The following is a 24,938-nucleotide window of genomic DNA, read 5'->3' as shown; positions in this document are numbered from 1 at the left end:
GGCCTCCTTGTGGTTTTTTTTTGATGCATATAATTTTACATTTCCAAAAATTTCAGTATTTCTTAGTATTTCATTTTTATTGATTTATAATAAAATGTCATGTGGTCAGATAATATGTTCAATGTGATTTAAATTATTTGATATATTTTGAGAATTATGGTCTGTTTGTTACACAGCCTATCTTAGTAAAGTTCCATGGGCACCTAAAAATAATATGTAGTCTGTATTTATTGAATTTATGTTCCATAATAGTAAATTAGGTCGGGTTGATTTATAGTGTTATGGTTCTGTGCAAGTCTTTTTTAGCTTCTGCTCTCATTTTTTTTTTTTCAGTTTATCCTACCAATTAATGAGAAAGAAGGGTTTGTACCTCCAGTTATAATTGCATATTTTTTAAAAATTTCCCTTTTGTTCCACCATATTTTGTTTCTTATATTTTGAAGCTCTGTTGTTAAGTGCATGTACATTCAATGTTTTCATGGTTTCTTGATGAATTCCTTATTTTTCTCTCTAAAGTGCCTCTGTTTATCTCTGATATACTATTTACCTTTCTCTAACTTATAGTCAAACCAATTTTTTTATGCCCAGTGTTTTCATGACTTATCTTTTCAAGACTTTAACTTTCAGTTGTCCATGGCTTTCTTTTCATTTTTTTTCCTTTTGTTTATTTTTTATTTCAGCATATTATGGGGGTACAAATGTTAAAGTTACATATATTGTCCATGCTTCCCCTCTTCCGTTGAGTCAGAGCTTCAAGCGTGACCATCCCCCAAACATTGCGCATCTTACTCATTGTGTTTGTATATATCCATCCCCTCTTCCCCCTTCCCACCTGCTCAACACCTGATAAATGTTATTCCTATATGTCCACTGAGGTGTTGATCCGTTAATACCAATTTGCTGGTGAGTACATGTGGTGCTTGTTTTTCCATTCTTGAGATACTTAGTAGAATGGGTTCCAGCTCTATCCAGGAAAATACAAGAGGTGCTCTATCACCATTGTTTCTTAAAGCTGAATAGTACTCCATGGTATACATGTACCACATTTTATTAATCCACTCATGAATTGATGGGCACTTGGGTTGTTTCCACAACTTTGCAATTATGAATTGTGCTGCTATAAACATTCGAGTGCAGGTGTCTTTTTCATAAAGTGACTTTTGATCTTTTGGGTAGATGCCCAGTAGTGGAATTGCTGGATCAAATGGTAGATCTACTTGTATCACTTTAAGGTATCTCCATATTGCTTTCCACAGTGGTTGAACTAGTTTGCCGTCCCACCAGCAGTGTAGGAGTGTTCCTATCTCTCAGCATCCATGCCAACATTTATTGTTTGGGGACTTGTTAATAAAGGCCATTGTCACTGGAGATAAGTGATATCTCATTGCAGTTTTGATTTGCATTTCCCTGATGATTAGAGATGTTGAGCATTTTTTCATATGTTTGTTGACCATTATTCTGTCTTCTTCTGAGAAGTTTCTGTTCATATCCTTTGCCCATTTTTTGATAGGGTTGTGTGATTTTTCCTTGATGATTTTCCTGAGTTCTAAATAAATTCTAGTTAACAGCCCTTATCGGATGTGTAGCTTGCGAAAATTTTCTCCCATTCTGTGGGTTGTCTGTTCTCTTGACAGTTTTTTTGGCTGTGCAGAAGCTTTTTAATTTGATCAGGTCCCATTTACTTATTTTTGTTTCTAATCCAGATATAAAACCATCCTCATATAGCCAACTAATCTTCGACAAAGCAGACAAAAACATACACTGGGGAAAAGAATCCTTATTCAATAAATGGTGCTGGGAAAAATGGATAGCCACACGTAGAAGACTGAAATAGGACCCACACCTTTCACCTCTCACAAAAATCAACTCACGCTGAGTAACAGACTTGAAACTTAGGTGTGAAACTATTCGAATTCTAGAGCAAAACATTGGAAATACTCTTCTAGACATTGGCCAAAGCAAAGCATTTATGAAGAAGACCCCAAAGGCAATCATGGATTTATTTTCAAAGTGTATTTCTTTTAAATGCTTTATGGATGACCTGGCTATTTTAGTCAAATACAAATATTTAGTCAAATGCAAATACTCTTTGCTTTTAATTTTACCCTCCATTTGTGGTTAAGATTTTTAATATATTTTAGGATTAAGTCTACCACCTTTGAATCAATTTTATATTTTCCTAAAGGATTCATTATCTCTCTAGTCCTTCTATACTGGTGCACTTCTTTCTTTATGTCTTATAGAGAATACCTGAGATAAATTTTTCTTAGACTTTGCCTACCTGTGAATATTTTTAAGCTACTTTTGGAGGATATTTTTATTAGATATAAAATTCGTGGTTACAGGGTTGTTTCTTCTTTTTTATTTATGAATTTTAAATATATTTTTCCATGGTAGGGGGGGTTACTTCTTTATAATGAACATTCAGTTGTAGTTTGTATGGTTATTCTCCATATATATAATGTCTTTTAAAGTGAGTTTTCTCTATATACTTGGTTTTCAGAAGTTTATTCTTACATCTAGGTGTAATTATTTTTGTGTTTATCTGCTGTATTGATCTTTTTAGATCATTAATGTCATCAACTCTGAAATCTTTTCAGCTATTATAACTTCTAATATTTATTTTGTATCATTATATCAGACTTTCTGTTCTGTGTTTTCAGTTTTTTTAATTTGTCTGAGGTTAGATTTTTTTTCTTAATCTGTTTTCAAATTATCCTGATACTTTTTTCTGCTGTGTGCCATCTTCTGTTAAGGACATTTAATGATTTTTTTCATATTTTAGAGCATTTGCATTTTAAAATTTGTTTCCACATTTCTGCTAATTCCAACTATTCAGGAGGTGGAAACAGGATTCCTTAAGGCGAAGGGTTCAAGACCTACGCAATGTAGCAAGACCCTCATCTCTAAAGAAAATTTTTTTATATGCATGGTGGCTTGCACCTGTAGTTACAGCTACTCTAGAATCTGAGGTGTGAGGATCACTTGAACTCAGGAGTTCAAGGCTGGAGTGAGGTATGATTACTCTAGCCTGGGCAACAGAGCCAGACTTCATCTCTTAAAAACAAAAAATTATACTTATCTACAGATATGTCATTTCTGTTGTTCTTCATCCATTTGTAAAGATTGAAGTTTCTTCCATCTGATTTAGTTTTCCTGCAGCCTAAAGAGAATATCCTTTACATTTCTCATTGTGCAGGTCTGCCAGTGATGAAACTTTCAGTTTCTTTAAAAATTCTTTACTTTGTTTTTTCATCTTTTATAAAGGTATAACGCCACCTAGGTTGATAAATTTTCCTATCTTCTTGCAGCACTTTAAAGACATTTTCATTAACTTCCATCTCACTTTATTTACAAAGGGAAGTCAGAGGGGAGTCAGCAGTTACTTTCATTTTGTTCATGTTATTTTATTGTAATCTTTCTTATTTCTGTGACTGCTGCTAAGATTTTTTTTCCCTCTGGTTATCAGCAATTTTATTATGATATGTCTTGGCATGATTTCTTTATGGTGAGTTGGGTTTATATGTTGTAATCACATTTATAGGTTGTATCACGCTTGTAAAATTGTTCATTTTTATTTTTCAAATATATTTCTGCCTCACCATCTTCTTCTGATACTGCAATTGTGTGTGTGTGTGTGTGTGTGTGTGTGTGTGTGTCTGTCTGTGTGTGTGTGTGTCTGTGTTTGCCTTCTTAATATTGTTCCACAGGTCACTGGATTTTTGTTCACTTTCTTTTCCTCCCTTTTTATCAGTGTTTGAGGATGGTTAGTACTCTGTCTCCACCTATATATATTTCTGAAGCTGTTGCTTCAGTAACTCCTCTCTGATAATCTGCCCCACAAATTCAAGCCACCTGAGACTCTCTGCTCTCCAGTTTCTGTCTCTTCACTTTAACAAGACGATTCACGCTTTGCCTTGTTTCCCCTTCTTGTGTTGTGGTTTGGAAAGTGTCTCCAGGAATAATTATAGGGTTTGTTAAATTTTCATTTACTATCTCAAGGATCACATTTATGTGCTTGATTAGTTCCAATATCTAAAAGCTGTGTTTTATATATTTTTGTACTTTTGTTTGTCATTGTTTATTATGGAAAAGCTGGTTCAATACTAGTTAGTCAAGAACAGAAGATTCTATCTATATTTGTTGAAATGATCATTGTTGTTAATTACAACCACATTTAGTATGGCATAAAATAGGCATAAATAATTCACAGTTATAAACAATATGCTTTATTTAGAAAACTAGGCACAGTATTTCTGGAATAATTCCATATTTCACATTTATATTCAAATAAAATTTGGGTGATTTTTACAGCTATTTTCCCACTTGGTTTTTAAAACTTCATGAAATGTATGAAGACATTTAATCACATATATTATTTTTATTTTGAAGAGAGATTTTGATAGCATATACTGAAGGTCAAACTGTAAAATAAAATTGTCAAAGTGTTTATTTTTTAAATTTAATTTGGATAAATACCAATGCATTAAGATTTTAAGAGAAAGAAAACAGAATATTATATCTTATTGAACTCGTTGAGTATTTTGATGATGATTTCCGTAAATTATCTTCAAAAATTCTCATTTATAACTAGTATAGTATTGTAATGTAGGAAACTAGAAGCTATTGTGGCAAGTTTTCAGCCTTATCATTTTTGAGCATAATATCCTATATTTGCAGTTAGGATGTGAAAGTTAAACCATGTCAAGATAGTTTATAAAGATGAAAAAATTTAATCAATAAGTAATTACATTCAACGGTTATGCTACAAGGTCAACTCAATAGCACATTCTGTCATTTATTGTTTCTATAGTGATTTGAACTACTCTCAAATCTTTAAATGTGCCTCTTCATTTTTTGAACTTCGTTATGAAACAAGATGTCCTTCAGGTTTTGGGGGAATTTTTCCTAAACAACTAGCCCTCTAGTCTGGGTTGAATTTCTGGTTTTTGTACACTCATGGAGTTCCCTGTACATGTTTCAAAAATGGCACTTAATTAAAATAATTATAATAACCTTTTGACTTCTTTGTTTTTTCATTTCATTTTAAATCCTATGAAGCCATGACTGGTATATTATTTATCTCTAGTACCCATTAGTACAGAATAAATATAAATACTTTTTCTTAAATAATAAAAATACTTCCATATTCAAAATTGCATTAAAATATTATTCTAGTAGGAATAGCAATATTAGCTAAATGATGAGATGCTAACACTATATTTTGTGTCTTCTATTACAGGCTCTTAAATCTGATCTACAATGGAAAAATTTCTTTTTTATTTGTTTTTCATTGGCATAGCAGTGAGAGCTCAGATCTGTCCAAAGCGTTGTGTCTGTCAAATTTTGTCTCCTAATCTTGCAACCCTTTGTGCCAAGAAAGGGCTTTTATTTGTTCCACCAAACATTGACAGAAGAACTGTGGAACTGCGGTTGGCAGACAATTTTGTTACAAATATTAAAAGGAAAGATTTTGCCAACATGACTAGCTTGGTGGACCTGACACTATCCAGGAATACAATAAGTTTTATTACACCTCATGCATTTGCTGACCTACGAAATTTGAGGGCTTTGCATTTGAATAGCAACAGATTGACTAAAATTACAAATGATATGTTCAGTGGTCTTTCCAATCTCCATCATTTGATATTGAACAACAATCAGCTGACTTTAATTTCTTCTACAGCATTTGATGATGTATTTGCCCTTGAGGAGCTGGATCTGTCATATAATAATCTAGAAACCATTCCTTGGGATGCTGTTGAGAAGATGGTTAGCTTGCACACCCTTAGTCTGGATCACAATATGATTGACAACATTCCCAAGGGGACTTTCTCCCACTTACACAAGATGACTCGGTTAGACGTAACATCAAATAAATTGCAGAAGCTACCACCTGATCCTCTCTTTCAGCGAGCTCAGGTACTAGCAACCTCAGGAATCATAAGCCCATCTACTTTTGCATTAAGTTTTGGTGGAAACCCTTTGCATTGCAATTGTGAATTGTTGTGGTTGAGGCGTCTGTCCAGAGAAGATGACCTAGAGACCTGTGCTTCTCCTGCACTTTTAACTGGACGCTACTTTTGGTCAATTCCCGAGGAAGAGTTTTTGTGTGAGCCTCCTCTCATTACACGTCACACGCATGAAATGAGAGTCCTGGAGGGTCAAAGGGCAACACTGAGGTGCAAAGCCAGGGGAGACCCTGAACCTGCAATTCACTGGATTTCCCCTGAAGGGAAGCTTATTTCAAATGCAACAAGATCTCTGGTGTATGATAATGGAACACTTGACATTCTTATAACAACTGTAAAGGATACAGGTGCTTTTACCTGCATTGCTTCCAATCCTGCTGGCGAAGCAACACAAACAGTGGATCTTCATATAATTAAGCTCCCTCACTTACTAAACAGTACAAACCATATACATGAGCCTGATCCCGGTTCTTCAGATATCTCAACTTCTACCAAGTCAGGGTCTAATGCAAGCAGTAGTAATGGTGATACTAAAATGAGTCAAGATAAAATTGTGGTGGCAGAGGCAACATCATCAACGGCACTGCTTAAATTCAATTTTCAAAGAAATATCCCTGGGATACGTATGTTTCAAATCCAGTACAATGGTACTTTTGATGACACCCTTGTTTACAGGTAAGAAAAATTAAGCAACTTTGTTTACTTACCATGCATCTTAATGTAGGGCTTATTAATGGACTACTGATTTTTTTTAATTGACAGTACTTCTGTGTTGTAATTATAGCACTCCATTTTTTAAAATGTATAATGTAAGGTTTGTAAAAGGTGGTGAATACCTGTGGGGAAATATTTTGAATGATGCTGTTTATAGAGAGTTTAAACTTATATTTAATATTATGCTGACTTAACGTTTTGTTCCCCTCATCTAAGAGATGTGACTATCAGAGAACAAGACTGATTTATTTTAAATATTCAAAAACATACCAGAATTTACACATCCACACGAGTGTTCTTTCCTTCAAGGAAGTCACGTTGGGAAGCTATACCGTTATCCCAATGATGCTGCCATTGCTCAAAGCACTTTTGGAATTATCTTTAGAACCTTCATCACACTATTTTGAATATCCTCAGTGGTGGCAAATCTTCGTCTTTTGAGGGTGAATTTGAATTTTGGAAACAAGCAAAAGCCATTTGGAGCCAAGTCTTGTGAATAAGGTGGGTGATCAAAGATGGGTATTGCCATTTATGGTCAAAAATAGGATGTAACTATAAAATAATGAGACTGATTTTCTGAGTGATGAGTATGTGTGGTGTGTGTGTGTGTGTGCGTGTGTGTGTATGCTCTATCTCATGTGCACCGGTTCTTAAGACAGTTCCAAAGAGAAAGTTTACAAATATTTTGAGCAGTGAAAGTATCACTGGAGTTAAGTATGTAATCTCCAGGCAAGTGTAATGATGGATAATTTGCATCTGTTAAAGAATTTCTGGTATGTTTTTCTAAAGTTCAGCCTCATTGATTTATAGTCACATCTTGTCCAATTTTCAGTTGGAAATACACAGTTTTATTCCTTCATATAATTTCATTTGTTGTAGATTATTTTATTACCCCTAGGAAATAATATAAAATCATGGTTTTGATGGGGTTTTTTTTGGTCTTGAAGCTTTTCAGAAATCAGATCAGTTCAGTTCTTATATACCCAGGTGAATTCTTGAATATAATTTTATTTCACTCACATATGTAAATGAGAGTAATTTTAAAATATAAGCGTGGGCTAGTAGGAAAAAACAAAACTATCGTAGCTGCAATATGATCAATCCTGGGCAAGGTTCTACTTGGCTGAGTTTTAATTTTCTAATTGTTGTAAGGAAGAGATTAGACTAAATATTATGTAATATTCCTCTAATCACTAAATATATGGGGATATATACTACATGTATATTAGCATAAGGTAGTTTGCTTTTGTCATATCAAGCTCTTCACATAATCTCTGTGATATTTAATCTGTTGTCAAGGAAAAGTGCCTATGCCCACCCCTCACCTTTCTGTAGCTGCTGAACTGTCTATATATTTTAAGCATTAGCTCTGTGAAATAAGTCAGGTTTTATTTTCCAAATACCAAGATTTTAATCCTGCAACGATAAGTAAATTTTATGTGACCTTGAATAAATTGCTTGAATCTATGACCCTAATTTTTGTCATATGTGAAATAGTGATAATGCCTGTCTCATAAGATCATTGTAAAGATTAATTGTTAATGTATTTGAAGTTCTTAGTAATACCTGGCATTTGTCACGCACTCTGCTAAATGGTGGTGATTTCAGTCCCAATTATATAATTATTCTAACTCTGAACTGAAAGTCAGGACACATAGTTTAGGCTCTATTACCAAATTTTGAAATTTCTACAACTCACTTTCAGAGAAGAAAATATGGTTTCAAATCTTTTTTTTCTAATTAATTTTTATTTAGAACATATTTAGTCGCAACTGAAAAAAAAAGTTAGAAAATAGCCATCCACAAAAACCTTTTAGAATGAAATGGATTCATAGATGTCTGCAAACTTTCTTTACATTTTAGAAATTGTGTTCTGATGAAAATTTGAATTAAGACACAGTGGGACAAGGGATTTAAGATCCGGTCAACAACCTTCCCTCGTTCAAATGTCTAGGCTAATATTATTCATGTATGTACTTTTCATCATCTTCATTTATACATAAAAGCATACAGGGGACCAAGTATTAAAGGCGTTAGAAAAGGATGAGTCTGTAAATAAAACACTTCAATATTATTATTTATCTTAATTTTATTAAGAAAGGTTTAGTGGATACCATTCCAAACAGGCTTAATACTGATTTGGAGAATAAATGCTCTGGAACACTTTTCCATTCTGATTTCTAATGTTCTTGTCAGTGTTTTCACTTCCTTCAAATTGGCTTTTAGTCATAGAGGTGTTGTAAGTGCTAAGTGGATTTGTTTAGTAGTCAGATAATGTCACGCTCACACCTTTCAAAAGCAATTTGTCAAAAATAATTTTTTTAGCAGTGGCTTTTATTTGGAGTTCTACTTTGCCAAGCAATGTAATTAGTAAGCTTGTCAAGGCATAGTACAGGCACCATTATTATAATGTAGACTCCAACAATGAATTTTAGTCATTTTAACTGGGTAAATATAAGATTAGATCATTCTCCCATATTTCATATCTGTTATAAATGTGCTTGTCTTAATGAATACTAAAATGAGACAGAACTAAGGACATAATATAATGACTTTGTGTGTAAATGTTTTATTTTGTTTTAAATATTAACACAAATTCCATTGTCCTTCAGAATGATACCTCCTACGAGCAAAACATTTCTGGTCAATAATCTGGCTGCTGGAACTATGTATGACTTATGTGTCTTGGCCATATATGACGATGGCATCACTTCCCTCACTGCCACAAGAGTCGTGGGTTGCATCCAGTTTACTACGGAACAGGATTATGTGCGTTGCCATTTCATGCAGTCCCAGTTTTTGGGAGGCACCATGATTATTATTATTGGGGGAATAATTGTAGCATCTGTGCTGGTTTTCATCATCATTCTAATGATCCGGTATAAGGTTTGTAACAATAATGGGCAACACAAGGTTACCAAGGTTAGCAATGTTTATTCTCAAACTAATGGGGCTCAGATTCAAGGCTGCAGTGTAACACTGCCCCAGTCCATGTCCAAACAAGCTGTGGGACATGAAGAGAATGCCCAGTGTTGTAAAGCTGCCAGTGACAATGTGATTCAATCTTCAGAAACTTGTTCCAGTCAGGACTCCTCTACCACTACCTCTGCTTTGCCTCCTTCTTGGACTTCAAGCACTTCTGTGTCCCAAAAGCAGAAAAGAAAGACTAGCACAAAGCCAAGTACCGAACCACAGAATGAAGCTGTCACAAATGTTGAGTCCCAAAACACTAACAGGAACAACTCAACTGCATTGCAGTTAGCTAGCCGACCTCCTGATTCCACCACAGAGGAGCCCTCATCTAAAAGAGCACATACAAAGCCAAGTAAGTTTCTCACTTTGCCTGCTGAGAGATCCAGAGCAAGGCACAGGTACTCCCTGAATGGAGAATTAAAAGAATACTATTGTTATATTAACTCACCGAACACATGTGGACTATTTTCTAAAAGAAGCATGTCTATGAATGGGATGTTAATTCAGTCCAACAGTTGTGATGGTCATAGTGGAAAAGCAACTCTTTCAAATTCTGAGTGGATATTGGAAAGCTCTGTGTAATCTATATTTCTTTTAAATGAAAAATCAGTTTGAGAACTCACATGGGCAATTGGAATTTGTAATTCCAGTCTTGTCTCTCTGATACATGGCTAATAGAGCCCAGGTTGTGTATAAATCTTCTAGGGTATATATTTCAACATATGTATATATATGTTGGAAGGTAACATCAATAAAATGGTTAAGGGGAAAAAAAAGCATGAGATAGCAGCAGTGCCTTTCCCTATGCTAGGACCAACTTCTAGGTTCTGCAACAGCAGATCACAAAATGGAAGCTGTCATAGGAAAAAAAAAAAGTCTTACATAAAAATGATATTTTCTCCAATTTTACAAAGGACCACCTATGGATAATTGGTATTTTTTAATGAATAGACTGACTATTTTCTTTCAATGGCAATGGTTTTGCCTTTGTTTTTAGGAAAATGTTGTAGAGAAAACCCCATGTTGTTTTGTTATTTAAAACATAATAGTCAATTAGTATACCCAGACAATAATAAAATCAATATCTTTCTAAACAACATCCTTGGTTCAGGTGCCTTAACAGTTCTAAGATATTTCTAATCCATGACACAGTTATTTTCAGTGGAAAGAAGAAAATGGCATTTATTTTTCATTTATCAAAAATTCCAATTAGTTTTAAGTCACAGACCACAATTCCGTATGCATCTACATGGACATATGAAAGTGTTTTCATTCATTTAATACACATTAGCTGAGTGAATGAATTTTATATGGCTCTTAATGCAAGTTAAAGAGGGAGACAAAAATACAAGACTTCTCTTGTATCAAAGGGGTGCTCATTTTTATCACCAACTAAAATTTTAAAAAAAACTAAAAACTTCTAATGGAGTTCTCATTACATTTTTAAGTGATATAAAGTCATTGCTCATTAACCAGATAGTGGCTTTTTTCTTTTTTGCACTATACTTCTGCATTTGAATGTTTCTCTCTTAAAGTAAATGCATTTATTATTCTAACCAAAACCTGTGACAAATTTAATTAAAAATCATGCAGCTCAGTGAGAATGCATGGTTTTACAAAAGAATTTTAAATTTAGTCAGAAAATATTGTTCCTTGATAATACGGTATTCTTGGAAATTCATTATAATCAAGGTCTATAGATAAATGTTCGTATCTACTTGTTGAAAACTTAATTATATGCTAACTTGATATTTTACTGGAGATTCATAAGTGGGGTTAACGTGAAGTGTGTTTTGTTTTGTTTTGAGAATAAGGCTCATGTGAGAACTTAGACACATTACCTTACACAGAACATGAAATTTTAGCCATAATAAGATATACTTTCCTGTCTTCTGTAAATTACTACCTGGGAGTAAGTTAAAGTTTATAACAGTAAAAGTTTATTAACTCTTTCAGATCACTTGAAATACCATTTAAAGCACAGATGAGGAATGTTGAATCATTAGTTTCCGTCTTCTAGAAGCATATAAACATTTATATAAGTTAATTTTAACTTGACAGAGGAACATCTTATCATATGAGATTTATCATGATGTTATTCAATCGAGTGTAAGATTAAAGCAGTTAGTGATTACGTTCAGTGCCAGTCTTAAAAAAATGTCCCATGGGCTTTTATTATCTTAGGCATTTACTAAATCACTTCTCTGCTCTGCTTCCCTTTCTGAAAAGTTTGTTTTTCACATTTGCAAAGCCTAATCACCATTCATTGTTTAGGTCTCTAGTTCCTGTGACGAGTAAATGAGATCACATGTGTAGGTAATAGTTTATGAAATCTAAGCACTACTCAGAGTGAAGTGTATTTTCAATACTATTACGGTAATACTGGTCTAATCCCAACTAAACATTTTTAATTAACATCAATTACATAATTCTTCACAAGGTGCTGATTGTCAAAAGCCTATTACTTTTCCCTTCCTAGATTTATCAGCACAGTATTAAAAAATCTTGAATATACAAAAGCTTTCAAAATTTAATGCTTAACGAAATGAATCTACAAAGAGAAAATTTTTGGAATTATGAAGGTTGTGATCAAGGATAAAAGGCTCTGAATTCATGCAACATATGGAGCAGCTTAGCATATCTATTCCAATCTATGAAGGAACTTATTTTGTATTTCTCAGTGGCTTGTGTTTGTTAAAATTAATGCCCTGCTTATGTTCCTAATGAAACTTTAATTAAATATCTTTTATTTCTCATAGATATTTAAAACCATGATATCTAAAAATGTGAAATTTATTTTGACTATAGCTATTGAAAATAATTTAATTTTTATTAATTTGATCAGACCATTTTCAGGGTATTTAAACCAAATGCTTGAACAACTTGTTCTTTAAAATGATAGGTGAATTTCTGACCTGTGTTTGTCTTTTAAAAAGTTTATATTTTGAGAAATTAACAAAATATGGTCTTATTAAGATGGTAAAATGGTTTTTGTATTTGTTTATAAATATATGAAGAATTATTTGCATAGAGCAGTTGCAGTATGAAATGACTGAAAAATAAATCTGTGGGAAAATTGGGGATAATATTACTTATTATAATGTCTGAAACACAATAGTTGCTTAGATGAGTGAATGAGTAAATTAATAGATAGTCAGCAAGAGAGGTGTGGAAATGAAAATTTTGATTAATTAGCACAATAGAGATTTGTGATCTGGATATTATATTATAAGGTAGAAATTCTCTGTCGTTTTCTTGTTTTTCTTTCTGCCATTTATTGAATTTATCATTTAAACAGCCATGTATATGTGATCTGAAGCATGTGGTTTGTTGTTTGTTGTTGCTGACTATATGCAGATTATATATATCATTTTTACTCCCTTGTTCTTAATTTTTTTTTCATTTTAGCCATGTTACATTATGGTTTCAGCATGTTCAATGTGAAAACAAACTAACAAAGTACTATGTTAGCATAGCTATTCCAAGCATGTTTTAAGCATGTTTTAAAAGGTATTTTCTTCAAACATTTTTTTAAAAAGCGTGTTCTTGTATTGTTTTTGTTCCTTTTGAATAACTGTCCCCTAATTTAACATACCAAACTGCTATTTATTACAGGAGCATCATAGAGGGATAATGAAGATTTAAAGCTACCTCAAAATTCTAAGAAGCAGCAAATTTTAGTTTGATGAATATTATTTATATTTAGTCTAAAAATATACAAATATATTAAATACAATTTAAATTAGATACAGTAAGACCCACATTGTGGCCAATTTATGTCCTATTTTTTATTTTCAACCATGAATGGAGTCAGTGGAGTTCCAAATAAGCTATTTTATCTTTAAAACAGATGATTTTACTTGGTTTTAAAATATATTTTACCTGGTAAATATATTTTATTTTAAAAAGTTTTACAATGTAAGTTTTAAATTATTTTGACAAATCCCTAAATATAACAAGTCTAATCTTTGAAAGATGCATACTTTCTCCACAAATTTTTAAAGAATTTTAAAAAATTAAATATATTATTTTTATGTACAGGAATTTTTTATCTTTAATTTTTTTATAAATAATATTCTCTTCAATTGAAATCACTCATAAAGCACTTGCTTCTAATATAAATTTTAATTATTTTATTTGATTGTAATTATGAGAAAGAACTATTTCATTTATAAACCTAAAAAATTTAAGAGTAATTTTCACAAAGTTGACATCAATTTCCTTCTAGTTCCTAAATTTAAGTATTTCCCTTCTATTTATTTAGAGTTATAAACAAACTTTAAAATGTCAATAATTTAAAAAATTCACAAAATAAAGCATCTTCTTGTGGGTAGAATTGTGCAAATGAGCCCTTTCTTCTAAGAAGACAGTAGATACAAGCCCATTGTCTTTTTGGTTTGGTTGATTTCCAATTGAATTTTATAATGCTAAGAAAATAATATTCATTTATATTAGACAGAATAAAGACTGTATATTTTCTTTCCCTTGCTCAACCATCCCTTGTGCCTCAAGAACAATGATTCCACCTTAAAAATATCAGCTTTTGCTGAGAGTGTATTTAAGTGTTTGGGGGAAAGGACTTGATACAGAGGTGGGTTGAATGTGAAAAGGATATTTTTTTTTATCCTACTAGGTTGCTAATATTAATAACCCTAATAATATATCCTATAATGCTAGTTACTTGTAATTAAATATATGGAAAAGAAATATGTCATTTTAGCAATGGCATAGAGAAAAGAAGGAATAATCAAAATAAATAACTAGATTTTTAAAAATTTCAAAGGACAGGTTACTCAGTTCTTTCCTTCCCATGCTAGATAAATATATGCTGGGATTATATATGTAATTAGTTTTTTCAGGTCTTTCTTTTTTGTCTCTTATTTATTTATTTTTTAATTTCTTTTGGAACAGAAATCAATCCTCCTTGCAGCAGTACAGAAGACCACCTAACATAAAAAGTGGTAAACATATCACTGTGATTGAATCATCCTAAAAATGTGGTTTTATTTGAAGTGAGACATAGAAAAATATCAGTTTATAACTGGGAATATATTTAAGTATTAATTACCTCATTAAGGTAACGTGAATGCATTTGCAGTTTTATCAAATTATGCAAATAATCAATATAATCACCATACTATTGTCTTCTGATTATGTTCAGGTATTAGAAAGTCTAAATTGAAGATATAAAGTTAACATGGAATAAATTTATATGCTGTATATAGTTATACACGTATATATGTACTATATAAATATCTATATATGTACCATATAGATGCATAAAACTCTATACTCATAAAATTAATCAGTTAAAATCATAATTTTGTGTCCTGCAATATGGATTGTTATTAATGTAAGAATTAAGATTGAATGGATGGGGTGTCACAAAACCTGTAAAATTACACTTGTTATTTATCAAATAACAATGGAATATAAAATCTCAGTGCAAATTTATTTTTTTAATTTTTTAAATTTCCTAATGATAACCATTTCTACAACCTGTCAAAATTCATGTGTTCATTTCAAATTACTGTTATGTTCATGAATTTAAAAAAAACAAAAACAAACTATTTTCAAATACATTCAGGAGAAAGCCATGGAGAACCTTTCATTTAAAGTAATTGTGTTTTCAAGTGGTTGTATATTTAATCTTACCTGACACATAGGCTATGTAGATATTGTGTTTTTGCTCTAGAGTATGTCTAATAAATAATTAATTGAGTAAAGTCAAGGAGATTATGAAATATCCTATGTTGGCTCTGCCATAATGCAATTCCCTAATCATTTTTTTCTCCATGATGTGAGTATGTCATATTATTACTTTCAGGTAAAAGCTAATCTCTAGAGGCCATTGTAAATTTACATGAAAATTTCTTCTGGAGGTTTTGTAAAAATATTTTGTCCTAGAGTCATTGTACTCATATGTGAACCTTGAAAATGAACTTTCCCTTAGACACCTAGTTTTCTCTTATCATGTGTCACTTCTAAATAATTAGAAATATTTGCTTAAGCAGAAAAAATTTTGGAAAGAAATAGAATGCGTGCTATGCAAGCTTATGTAATGGTATTAAACATTTATAGATAAATGGAGCATACGTATAGACATTTAAAAGCAGAATGTTTGTATTTAGAATGTTGCTGTTTTACATAAGGATGAATGGGTACTTGGTAAATGCACTATTTGAGGAGTGAGTATTGAATGATGATTAATATTACAAGTGATTATTTTATACTCCATGCAGTGAATATGTTTAAACTATATTTTATTATGTGGATTCTTGTTTCCTTGATATATTTTTCCATATTAATCATATGAAACTATATAGTTGAAGTGTAAACTGTGAGTAGGGAAAATGAATGGAAACCTAATTAGCTTATTTTGAGTCAGGCAGGAATAGTATATTCCACATTGAAAATCACTCATTTTAGTTACTAGGACAATGTTTTTTTAAATTCTCCTTTTAACTTTTATGTATCAGGAATTAGTCATAGACAACTAAGAAATAATAGTCAAGGGCAAGTAACTTAAGAACTGGTAAGTTAAAAAAAATAGTTTAGATGAATCTTTGTTAATTCTTGGTAGGACCCTTACCAAAATTTCATTGAAAAGTGATTTAGAATCTGTTTCTTAAAAAATAAAAATAAATTGTTCATGACACTGAAAATTTTATTCCCAGATGCTTTGCTGACTAATGTTGACCAGATTGTCCAGGAAACGCAGGTGAGATTATTACCTGTTACATACTGCAACACAAATGCATATATTCTTTTATAAATGGATTTTTAAGTTTTGGTCTGCTAGTTTATGTAACTTGTTGAAATTTTCCATTAAAAGATACTTGGAATGTTCAACAGTGCAGACTGAGGTTAAGTTTGTTTAAGTGAATGTCCAATTTTTAAATTTAGACATATTTCATGTTAGCTAAACTTTCTGATTCATAATGTAAGAAATAAAAGTAATGCTAATAATGCTAGATGGAACTTTGGGGTCACTCTTATAATCACTCTTATATGACATAATGTGCATTTTTACAAATCTTTCCAAACATGAAGACAACAGCTTGATGGGAATGTATTTGCTCCTGTCCTTGACCTCTACATCCTAATAGAAGCTGAGATGATGCATTATGCCTCACTGGAAACAGAGGAACAGAAGTGTTTCACTGTTATCTAAAATGAATGAAGCCTCTTTAAAATGGAGCAAAAGACTACACATGAAATATTCATAGTATTCCTTTTGTCATCAACCAATTACTCTTCTTGAGTGTTTTTTTTTTTTTTTGGAAGTTTCAAATGAGTATTTGATTCCTGCATTTTAATTGGATTGGAAAGTGTGTTTCCAGAGCAGAACAGCACTTTAGCAATCTGTTCAAACAGCTGGAAGCATCAGCCATTTGCTTGAGGTTTGGCACAAAAATTCTTCTTTTAACAGATCTAAAAAGGGCCATTGATTTATTTGTTGGTAGGTAAAAATAGGACCTTATATTTTATGATTTCATATTTTTTAAAAAATGTAACCTCCTCAGTTTTTCAGGATCTTCCCTAATGAATTCCATCCCCAAATCAAGAAAAAAGTGTTTTCATGCATCATTTCTTTACTGAATTTAGGATCCTATTCTTACATTGCAAAGAAAGAACAGATGGCTCACTGAAAACAGTAGCACAATGTCTGACACATGTTTTATATTCTGTTGTGTATACTGAATTGACCTGCATGAAGGTGCCTTATTTCATCAATCTTAACCTCTCTCCCCACATTTCCTTCTCTCTCCCGCCCCCCTTTCTTTCCCTCTATATCTCTGTCTTTCGTTTTTGAAAATTCATTTATCATGTGACTTTGAACATCTAGCTGAGCTGGAATTTAGGATACCTTTAGAAAGGGATTAGGAAGTAGATGATTAACCTGTCAGTAGCAAAATCCAGATTGGTGCTAAGTGTTAAATCAAAATTTGGAAGCGGGAGATTTAATGTCTAAGTCATTTTTCAATTACCAATTTAAAAAATTTCCCAAATATTTGCATATGATAGGGCACATCATATATTATTGTGCTTATATATTTATTTTACCACACTATTAATAGTGGAATTTAGAGAAAAGTAACCTCTTTGGGTGTCTTTACTACTAGAAATAGTGCAGGATTTGCTAATGTGATCAGCCCATAAGATTTTTTAATAATGATTTTTTTATCCTAAAGAAAATAGTAATAACTGTGAAAAATTCAGAAAACATAGTTTAAAAATTAAATATTGTAAAACGATCATTATCTACCACCATGATACTAATACTCATACTCTGATTCATAATCTTTCATTGATTAGCTCTTTCAATATGTAATAAAGTTGTGTGTGTATCCTTTGCATTAGATTTACATAGCGAATGTATGTATAAACTGTCGTCTTTTTAAAAACTTCATGCTGAGTCTCTCCTTAGTTATTTTTATGAAACTAATGGCTGTGCCATAATATCATAGAAAACTTCCTTCCATACTTGAGCTAAGTTTCTCTTCTTTCTGTAAACACTAGCAAGAAAAACAAATCCACAAAGAATAATTGTAGTACAATATAGTGGCAACACATCATTCAATCATTAACCAGCTTCTTGTTACATTTCTGTTATCAAATTTAAGTTACTCCATGACCTCAAGATAACTATTCTTGGTCCTTGGTAAGTGAGGTCTGCTAGAGCAGGCCGATCATTTCTGTGGCTGTCAACAGGACCAAACAATGATTCCCCCGCTGAAGGGACTGTGGCCTGTGTGCTCTTAGTCTTCTCATAGCCTTGCACTTTGGCAGTTGCATTTTACCATGTGAATGAAGTGAGATAGGCTGAGCAAAGAACCCTTCTTGATCGTAGCTTCTTAGCTCTGTGTTTTCCGTAGCTAATCATACTGAGGTACCCACCAGGTGAATTTATTGAAAACACAGAAAGTTAAAACACTTATTTCATTTCCATTAGCCAGAATATGCCCCATGCCAATTTTCTTCTTTAGGAGTATTCCTGAATAGATATAGATATAGAGTGAACCTGAAATATTTCAGTGTATCTCATAAAATTCTTTTATACTAACATCATAACATCTGAAGCACGCTAGGATGAATCGAGAGCAAGGGGAGAATAAATCATTGATAAAATTAGTCATAATTACTCTACCTGTAAACTAATACTTACATATAAATTAATCTTATGTTTGGCAAAGAATTTTATCCTTACAGTGAACACAGTAAAACAATAGATATGCCATATTTGGCAGTAATGATAGAAATAGTTGACTAGTTTGCTTTTATATTGAAAATGCCTTAAATACAATTTCTTAAGAAATGTTTGCTATATTCAAACCAATACGTCTGCATTATCGACCTGTGCGTGTGTGTGTGCAAATACGCCCAAGAACTATGACATTCTGGGATTGCTAACACCGACCTTAAAGATATCACTTCCTGATTTTAGTAAATTTGACTTATAATTATTCTGTTTAATATCAATCAGAAATTTAAAGTTGATCATAAAATCTCTAGTACAGATGTTCTAACCTTGAAAAGAGTATAGTTTTTTCAGAGAAATTATTAATATATAAATTAATAAACAGTTAATGCTGATCATAAATAAACAGCAACATTCAAAAACTATAAGAAAACACAAAGTAGGAAAATATATGAAATAGGAGCCAAAGATCAAAGCAAATACTTAGTGAATATACTTTCTATATTTCTCCAAGTGAGAATGATAGTACAAAAGATTTGCTTCTATGGAGTGGGTTTTCTATGAAAATTCCTCTCCAGTGATTTTTTTGACAAATATGTAGAAAACTCAACTATTTTATAATAATTAAAGCATACCTTTTGACATATTTATTTGAATACTACACCAAATCAGAAAAAAAAATAGAACCTTGGTGTCAGCAATGACCTTAGAAATAACTTTCTCCATGTTTAGACACCCAGGCTATGTAAGATCAAAATGTTTCATAGTTCCTAATTACATTCAGAATAAGGGCAGTGACAAATATTTCCCCACAATCCATTCAATATGAGTACATTTTGCCTTCTCTTAATTGTTGAGAAACAAGTCAATTATTTTTAGTTTTTATGAAATTTTATTATAATTATTATAGTCTATTTCATTTTTATCTTCGTTATGGTATTGTGATTTTGTATTTTATGCTTAGATATTTATGGAATTAAGAGTTTGCCTATTGATAATTTAACTAAAAAGTATTATTTTAGATGTCCTACCCATTACCAGTTTTTATTTGGCTCCATATTATATCATCATTCCAATAATGATAGTAAGTTCCGGGCACACCCTCATAGTTCAAAAAATATTTGTTACTTCTTAGACTTCAAAATTAACAGCATTTATATAAATCTATCTTTACTACTAGAGATAGTACAAGATTTTTAAATTTTTAATTCCATAGTTTGTTAATAATGTTATTATGTAATATGAAATTTAATAAAAAACTCCTTAAGATATGTAAGCTTATAAAATTATTAACTTAAAATTAAATTAAAATTTGTTACCCTGGGAGGATTTATTACTTACAAAGTCAAACTAGTTACATGGTCAATATATTTTTCTTTTAAGTATCTTGAATTTTTTGCAATTTTATTACATTTTGTAACTTGAAATTTGATATAATAAATTACACTTTTTCTATCAAAGGGGGTATGCTATTAGAATATCAAAAGGAAAAAAGTTGTTATCAAATATTACCAATATAAGCTCTGCTTTGAAACCAATAAAGGAGAATTTAGTGACATATACCATTATATTTTCACATGATTTTGCAATGTTTATCTTAGTATATTCTAGGTAATGTATGATAGTGATTGATGTCTGTATTTCAGTGGTTTCCAAGATAATTATTTATTTTTATAAATAGGATACACATTGGTCCCTTAACAATCTTCAATAATTGATTGTGTCCCATATTAGTTTTCAAAAATTACTATTTATGCCCAAATTAATTTCCCTTATTCAGATTAAAATAATTTTGCAATATTTTCTTAAATAAAATCTCTACAGCATTTTATCTACCTTTATCACATAAAGTTATCAAAATAACTTTGATGAATTTTAAAAACTGATCACAAGTGATTCAAATATATTCTACAGCAGCATTTTGTATATAGAATATTAAGTAAACTAATATTAAGTAATCTATATTTCATGATTTGTTTGTGCCATGCATTTTATGATCCCCAAATCAAAAGTTTGAACATGCAGTTGTTTTTGAATGGAGAGAAGAAAAATTATTTCTATTTCATATATATGAAAAATATATTTATTAAAAATTATTTTATCTTTCTCAAGGATAGAATTTTTAAAAATATTTTAAATCCATGAAGACTAGAACCCATATTAGAAGAAAAATATTTCCATGGTTTGATATAGAAATATTTTTATGAAATTGTTTTCATATCATTTTCTTTCAAAATCTTGTTTAAGTTAGCCATGGAGTGCCTTTGCTTGTGAGTTATTGTAAGTTTTTCATTTATTTTATTTGTTCTGTGGGTGAAGAAGAACTAATTAGTAAAGATGAATAATAGTATTTACTATTATTAAATGTATGAATTAATTTTTCTAAAATTTTATTATATGAAGTTTTTGGAAGAATATAACAAATGTAGAGTTTAGTTAGATTTTCATAGCCTTCAACAAATTTGATCTAAGATGTTCATATTTTAAAAATTGTTACGAATATTTGTTAAAACTTAAATGGCATGTATTATTGAATAAAATCATCACTTGTCTTATCTTACCTCGAGAGTATAAATGTGACAACCAAAGTAAGGGAAAATGCCATTCCATAATTTGGATTTATTTGACTTACATAATTTAGGCTCATCTCCTAAAATTCTTTTTTAAAGTAATATTTTAATATATTCATCAATGTGAAATAATGAAACATAATTTTACATATTGATATGCATGATTATATATTTTTCAAGGGTATATTTTTTTATTTTATGGCAAGAAACTCCTGTTTGGGTGCTTAGAGTTCAGTAACTTCCAGATTGCTAGTACAATGGTCTTATTAGCTGTGTGTTTTCTTTCTTTCTCTTGTTCTTTTTCTTTTTTCCAGAGGCTGGAGTTAATCTGAAGAGCACCACTTCTTCTCTCTCTCCTGAAAAAAGTTGCCACTGATATTTTTACTGGATAAAATTCAAAAATGTTTCAATTCACAAAGGCTGATTGTTGAACTGGTGTCCTAGAAGAAATTGTCCACAGGAGCCGAGGCGCAAGTCTCTGATGCTGGCCGAACTGGCTCTATCAGACCATGGTTCATCCTCTTTTAAAACCAAATTTTTTTCTTCTGGCCTACAAGTATTTTTTTTTTTTTTTATGAAAGAAAGAAAAAAGCCTACATTGGCATCAAGTTCTGTATCAATCCATCTTACATTGCCATCCATGATTTAACAGACTGTAGAATCTTGAATAATCTATACCACTTTAACAAATAAATGTTTTACTATGACAGAATTCGCACATTGCCTGATTTCTGGAAATACCTATTGCTTCAAGTATGAATGGTGAAATGATTACTGCAAAAACGAATAATACTGTTTTATGTTTAGGAAGTGGAAAAACCTTTAAAAAATCACAAATTGCTCTATAGTATTGAAATGATTTCTTCCATGACTAGGTCCACTCAATTCTATAGGAGAGCAGGACAGCTATTTAAACAAATGTATTGCACTTTCATGACTCAGTGTAAGATAGAAAGTGATGCAGGCTGCCTTCTCCTAGTGAAACTTCCCAAAAGATCAAAGTAGACATGCTGCAATTAATCCAAATTAATTCCTTGCTTTTCTAGAGAGCCAGACAAAAAGAGCTTTGGATAATTTCAGGCCTTACGTTTCAGTGTAAGTGCCCATTTCTTAAACTTTGCACAGTTCCAGGACAGGAAAATCATGCATTTATCACCAGCATATTTAGAACTGAGCTATCATTGATGGCTAATAAATTTCAAAAGTCTTATTAAACAATATCCAAGCTTTGCATTTAAGAGTTGCACCTGGTCTGAAGCAGGCCTGAACTGTGTGAATTGACCAGTTACTTACCCACTCTAATTTTCCATATTGTCATGGGATAAATATTGGCATAAAATTGGAAAATGCATATAAATTACTAAGTACATGTCATAAGCAATAAGTTCAATAAAAATATCATAAGTAGCATGGTTATTGCCAATTGAATCAGATTCTCTAAAATATTAAATATTATATTTCTATTTCTTGACAGTTGTGGTAGTTATCATTGAAAGCAATATGTAGTTGATATTTTTAAAAAGTTCAAAACAAAAAAGCTAGAAAACTGTTTGCCTTTGAAGGAATTTAGGTTAATCTGTTATCCAGTCCACATTTCTTGGACTAACAAGAAATATACAAGCATCCAAGGAGAGGTTACAGAATGTCAGCGATTAGAGGGCACATTAACATGGGTACATGCATGCACATGCATGCACTCATGCACGTACACACACACACACACACACACACACACACACACTCCCAGACACATATTTCCAGATGTACAAATCACAAAACTGAAGCAGAAATTACAGGTTTTGAGTTGCAATTTTGTAGTTAGTTTGTGACATTGGACAATTTGCATAATTCTCTGTTTCTTGACGTTTATGCCCTGAAACAATCCTGCTTATGGATGTGTGTGCATCTGCATACGTAAATATTTATGGTGATAAAAAGGAGACAGATTGAACAATAAACATTACCTCTCAAAATCCCTACCTGTTGTATAAAACTTTTCTCCTTAAACACATATTGAAAGAACCAGGAATAGTAATGGCTTTCCTGGATCTCAGCACAGAGTTACATTTTAAGGTTTCTCTTGTGAAAGCCTGATACTTTTCTTCAATCACATTATCCTGTTTTCCTTTGCATTTCCTCCCCCCACCCCTTGGCACTTATTCTTTCTTTTATTGATGATAATAACAACATAGTGTTCATAGCCTGACCTATCATCTACTTCCATTTCTTCAGGATATTCACACTATTGTTTCTTAAGAAACAATTTTTTGTGTGTTAGAACTAAAATTAAACTTAGTCATTTCAAATTTTCACCCTATATACCCTACCTCTGAATCTAAAATTTTCATTGATGCATGCATTCAAATAACATTACTCAGACACTCATAATATAGGTGGTTTCTCTTTCTAAAATGTTTATAAGGAAGAGGAAGGCACAGTCTCTGATGCTCAAGGTCTGCAATAATTGATTGTTTTTATGGAATGATATTTACTTCTTATATTAAGATTGAGAGAGCACAGGTGTATGCCCATAACTAGATATGGTTAAGGATCATTTACAAATAAAAGTTCTACAAAAAGTCACAAAACAATATTTTGAAAATAAGTGGGGCCGGGCATGGTGGTTCACACCTGTAATCCTAGCACTCTGGGAGGCTGAGGCGGGCGGATTGCTCAAGGTTGGGAGTCGAAACCAGCCTGAGCAAGACCCCGTCTTTACTAAAAATAGAAAGAAATTAATTGACCAACTAAAAATATATATACAAAAAAAATTTATCCAGGCATGGTGGCACATGCCTGTAGTCCCAGCTACTCGGGAGGCTGAGGCAGCAGGATCGCTTGAGCCCAGGAGATTGAGGTTGCTGTGAGCTAGGCTGAAGCCACGGCACTCACTCTAGCCTGGGGAACAAAGTGAGACTCTGTCTCAAAAAAAAAAAAAAAAGAAAGGAAGTGGGAACAATTAATTTATTTTAGCTGAAACTTTATAATGTACAAGAATGATCTAATCAATAGTCTCAATGGTAAGGTAAATAGACATAGATTGAAAACCATTTATATTATTTCTGTTACATTTCTGAATAATTTTGGAAGCATTCCAGGTGCTAAAAATACATAACTATGAATGCCTACATCTTATGACACATCTTACACATAGTATATTATAAAGTACATCAAGCACAGACAAAAGAAATACAGATAAAAGTATTTTGAATGAGACATAGATATAGCATATGAGGTATGAAAGTGGACTTAACACTTTAACTATAGTTCATATTTTGAAAATCTATAAATCATTATTTTTAATATTCATAGTAATCTGTAAAACTGAAGATTGGTAATAAATAGTTATTGGTTGAAAGCAATAACATACATGTGGAAATAAAGCTTAAATAATTTTCATATTTTATTTTATCTATAATTAAGTAGCTTTCAGATTAGTTTTGATGTTTTATTGTCAATTAAATCACATAATATCTCATTTCATATACATGAAATGTTTTAGGACAC

The 24,938-nt window shown here is 31.7% G+C and overlaps 1 protein-coding gene across 7 annotated transcripts in view; it reads left to right on the top strand.

Annotated features, from left to right (window-relative positions):
• Nucleotides 1-24,128, top strand: part of LRFN5 (leucine rich repeat and fibronectin type III domain containing 5) — a 223,658-nt gene extending 199,530 nt beyond the window's left edge. For 5 of the 7 annotated variants that reach the window (XM_012767072.3, XM_012767070.3, XM_012767068.3 and 2 more), the window contains 2 exons: nucleotides 5,243-6,647; nucleotides 9,299-13,695. In XM_012767072.3, coding sequence (XP_012622526.1) covers nucleotides 5,263-6,647; nucleotides 9,299-10,241 — 2,328 coding nt within the window. In that variant the 5' untranslated portion in view covers nucleotides 5,243-5,262 and the 3' untranslated portion in view covers nucleotides 10,242-13,695. Of the gene's footprint in view, nucleotides 1-5,242; nucleotides 6,648-9,298; nucleotides 13,696-16,336; nucleotides 16,381-21,745 lie in introns of those variants that run through there. The other 2 variants (XM_076004066.1, XM_076004065.1) reach the window with 1 other exon arrangement.
• The last annotated feature ends 810 nt before the right edge of the window (nucleotides 24,129-24,938 follow it).

The sequence above is a fragment of the Microcebus murinus genome, chromosome 6, assembly GCF_040939455.1.
Source record: "Microcebus murinus isolate Inina chromosome 6, M.murinus_Inina_mat1.0, whole genome shotgun sequence".
NCBI classification, from domain to species: Eukaryota; Metazoa; Chordata; class Mammalia; order Primates; family Cheirogaleidae; genus Microcebus; species Microcebus murinus.
The sequence above is the reverse complement of the archived record's forward strand: the minus strand, read 5'-3'. Positions and strand labels throughout refer to the sequence as shown.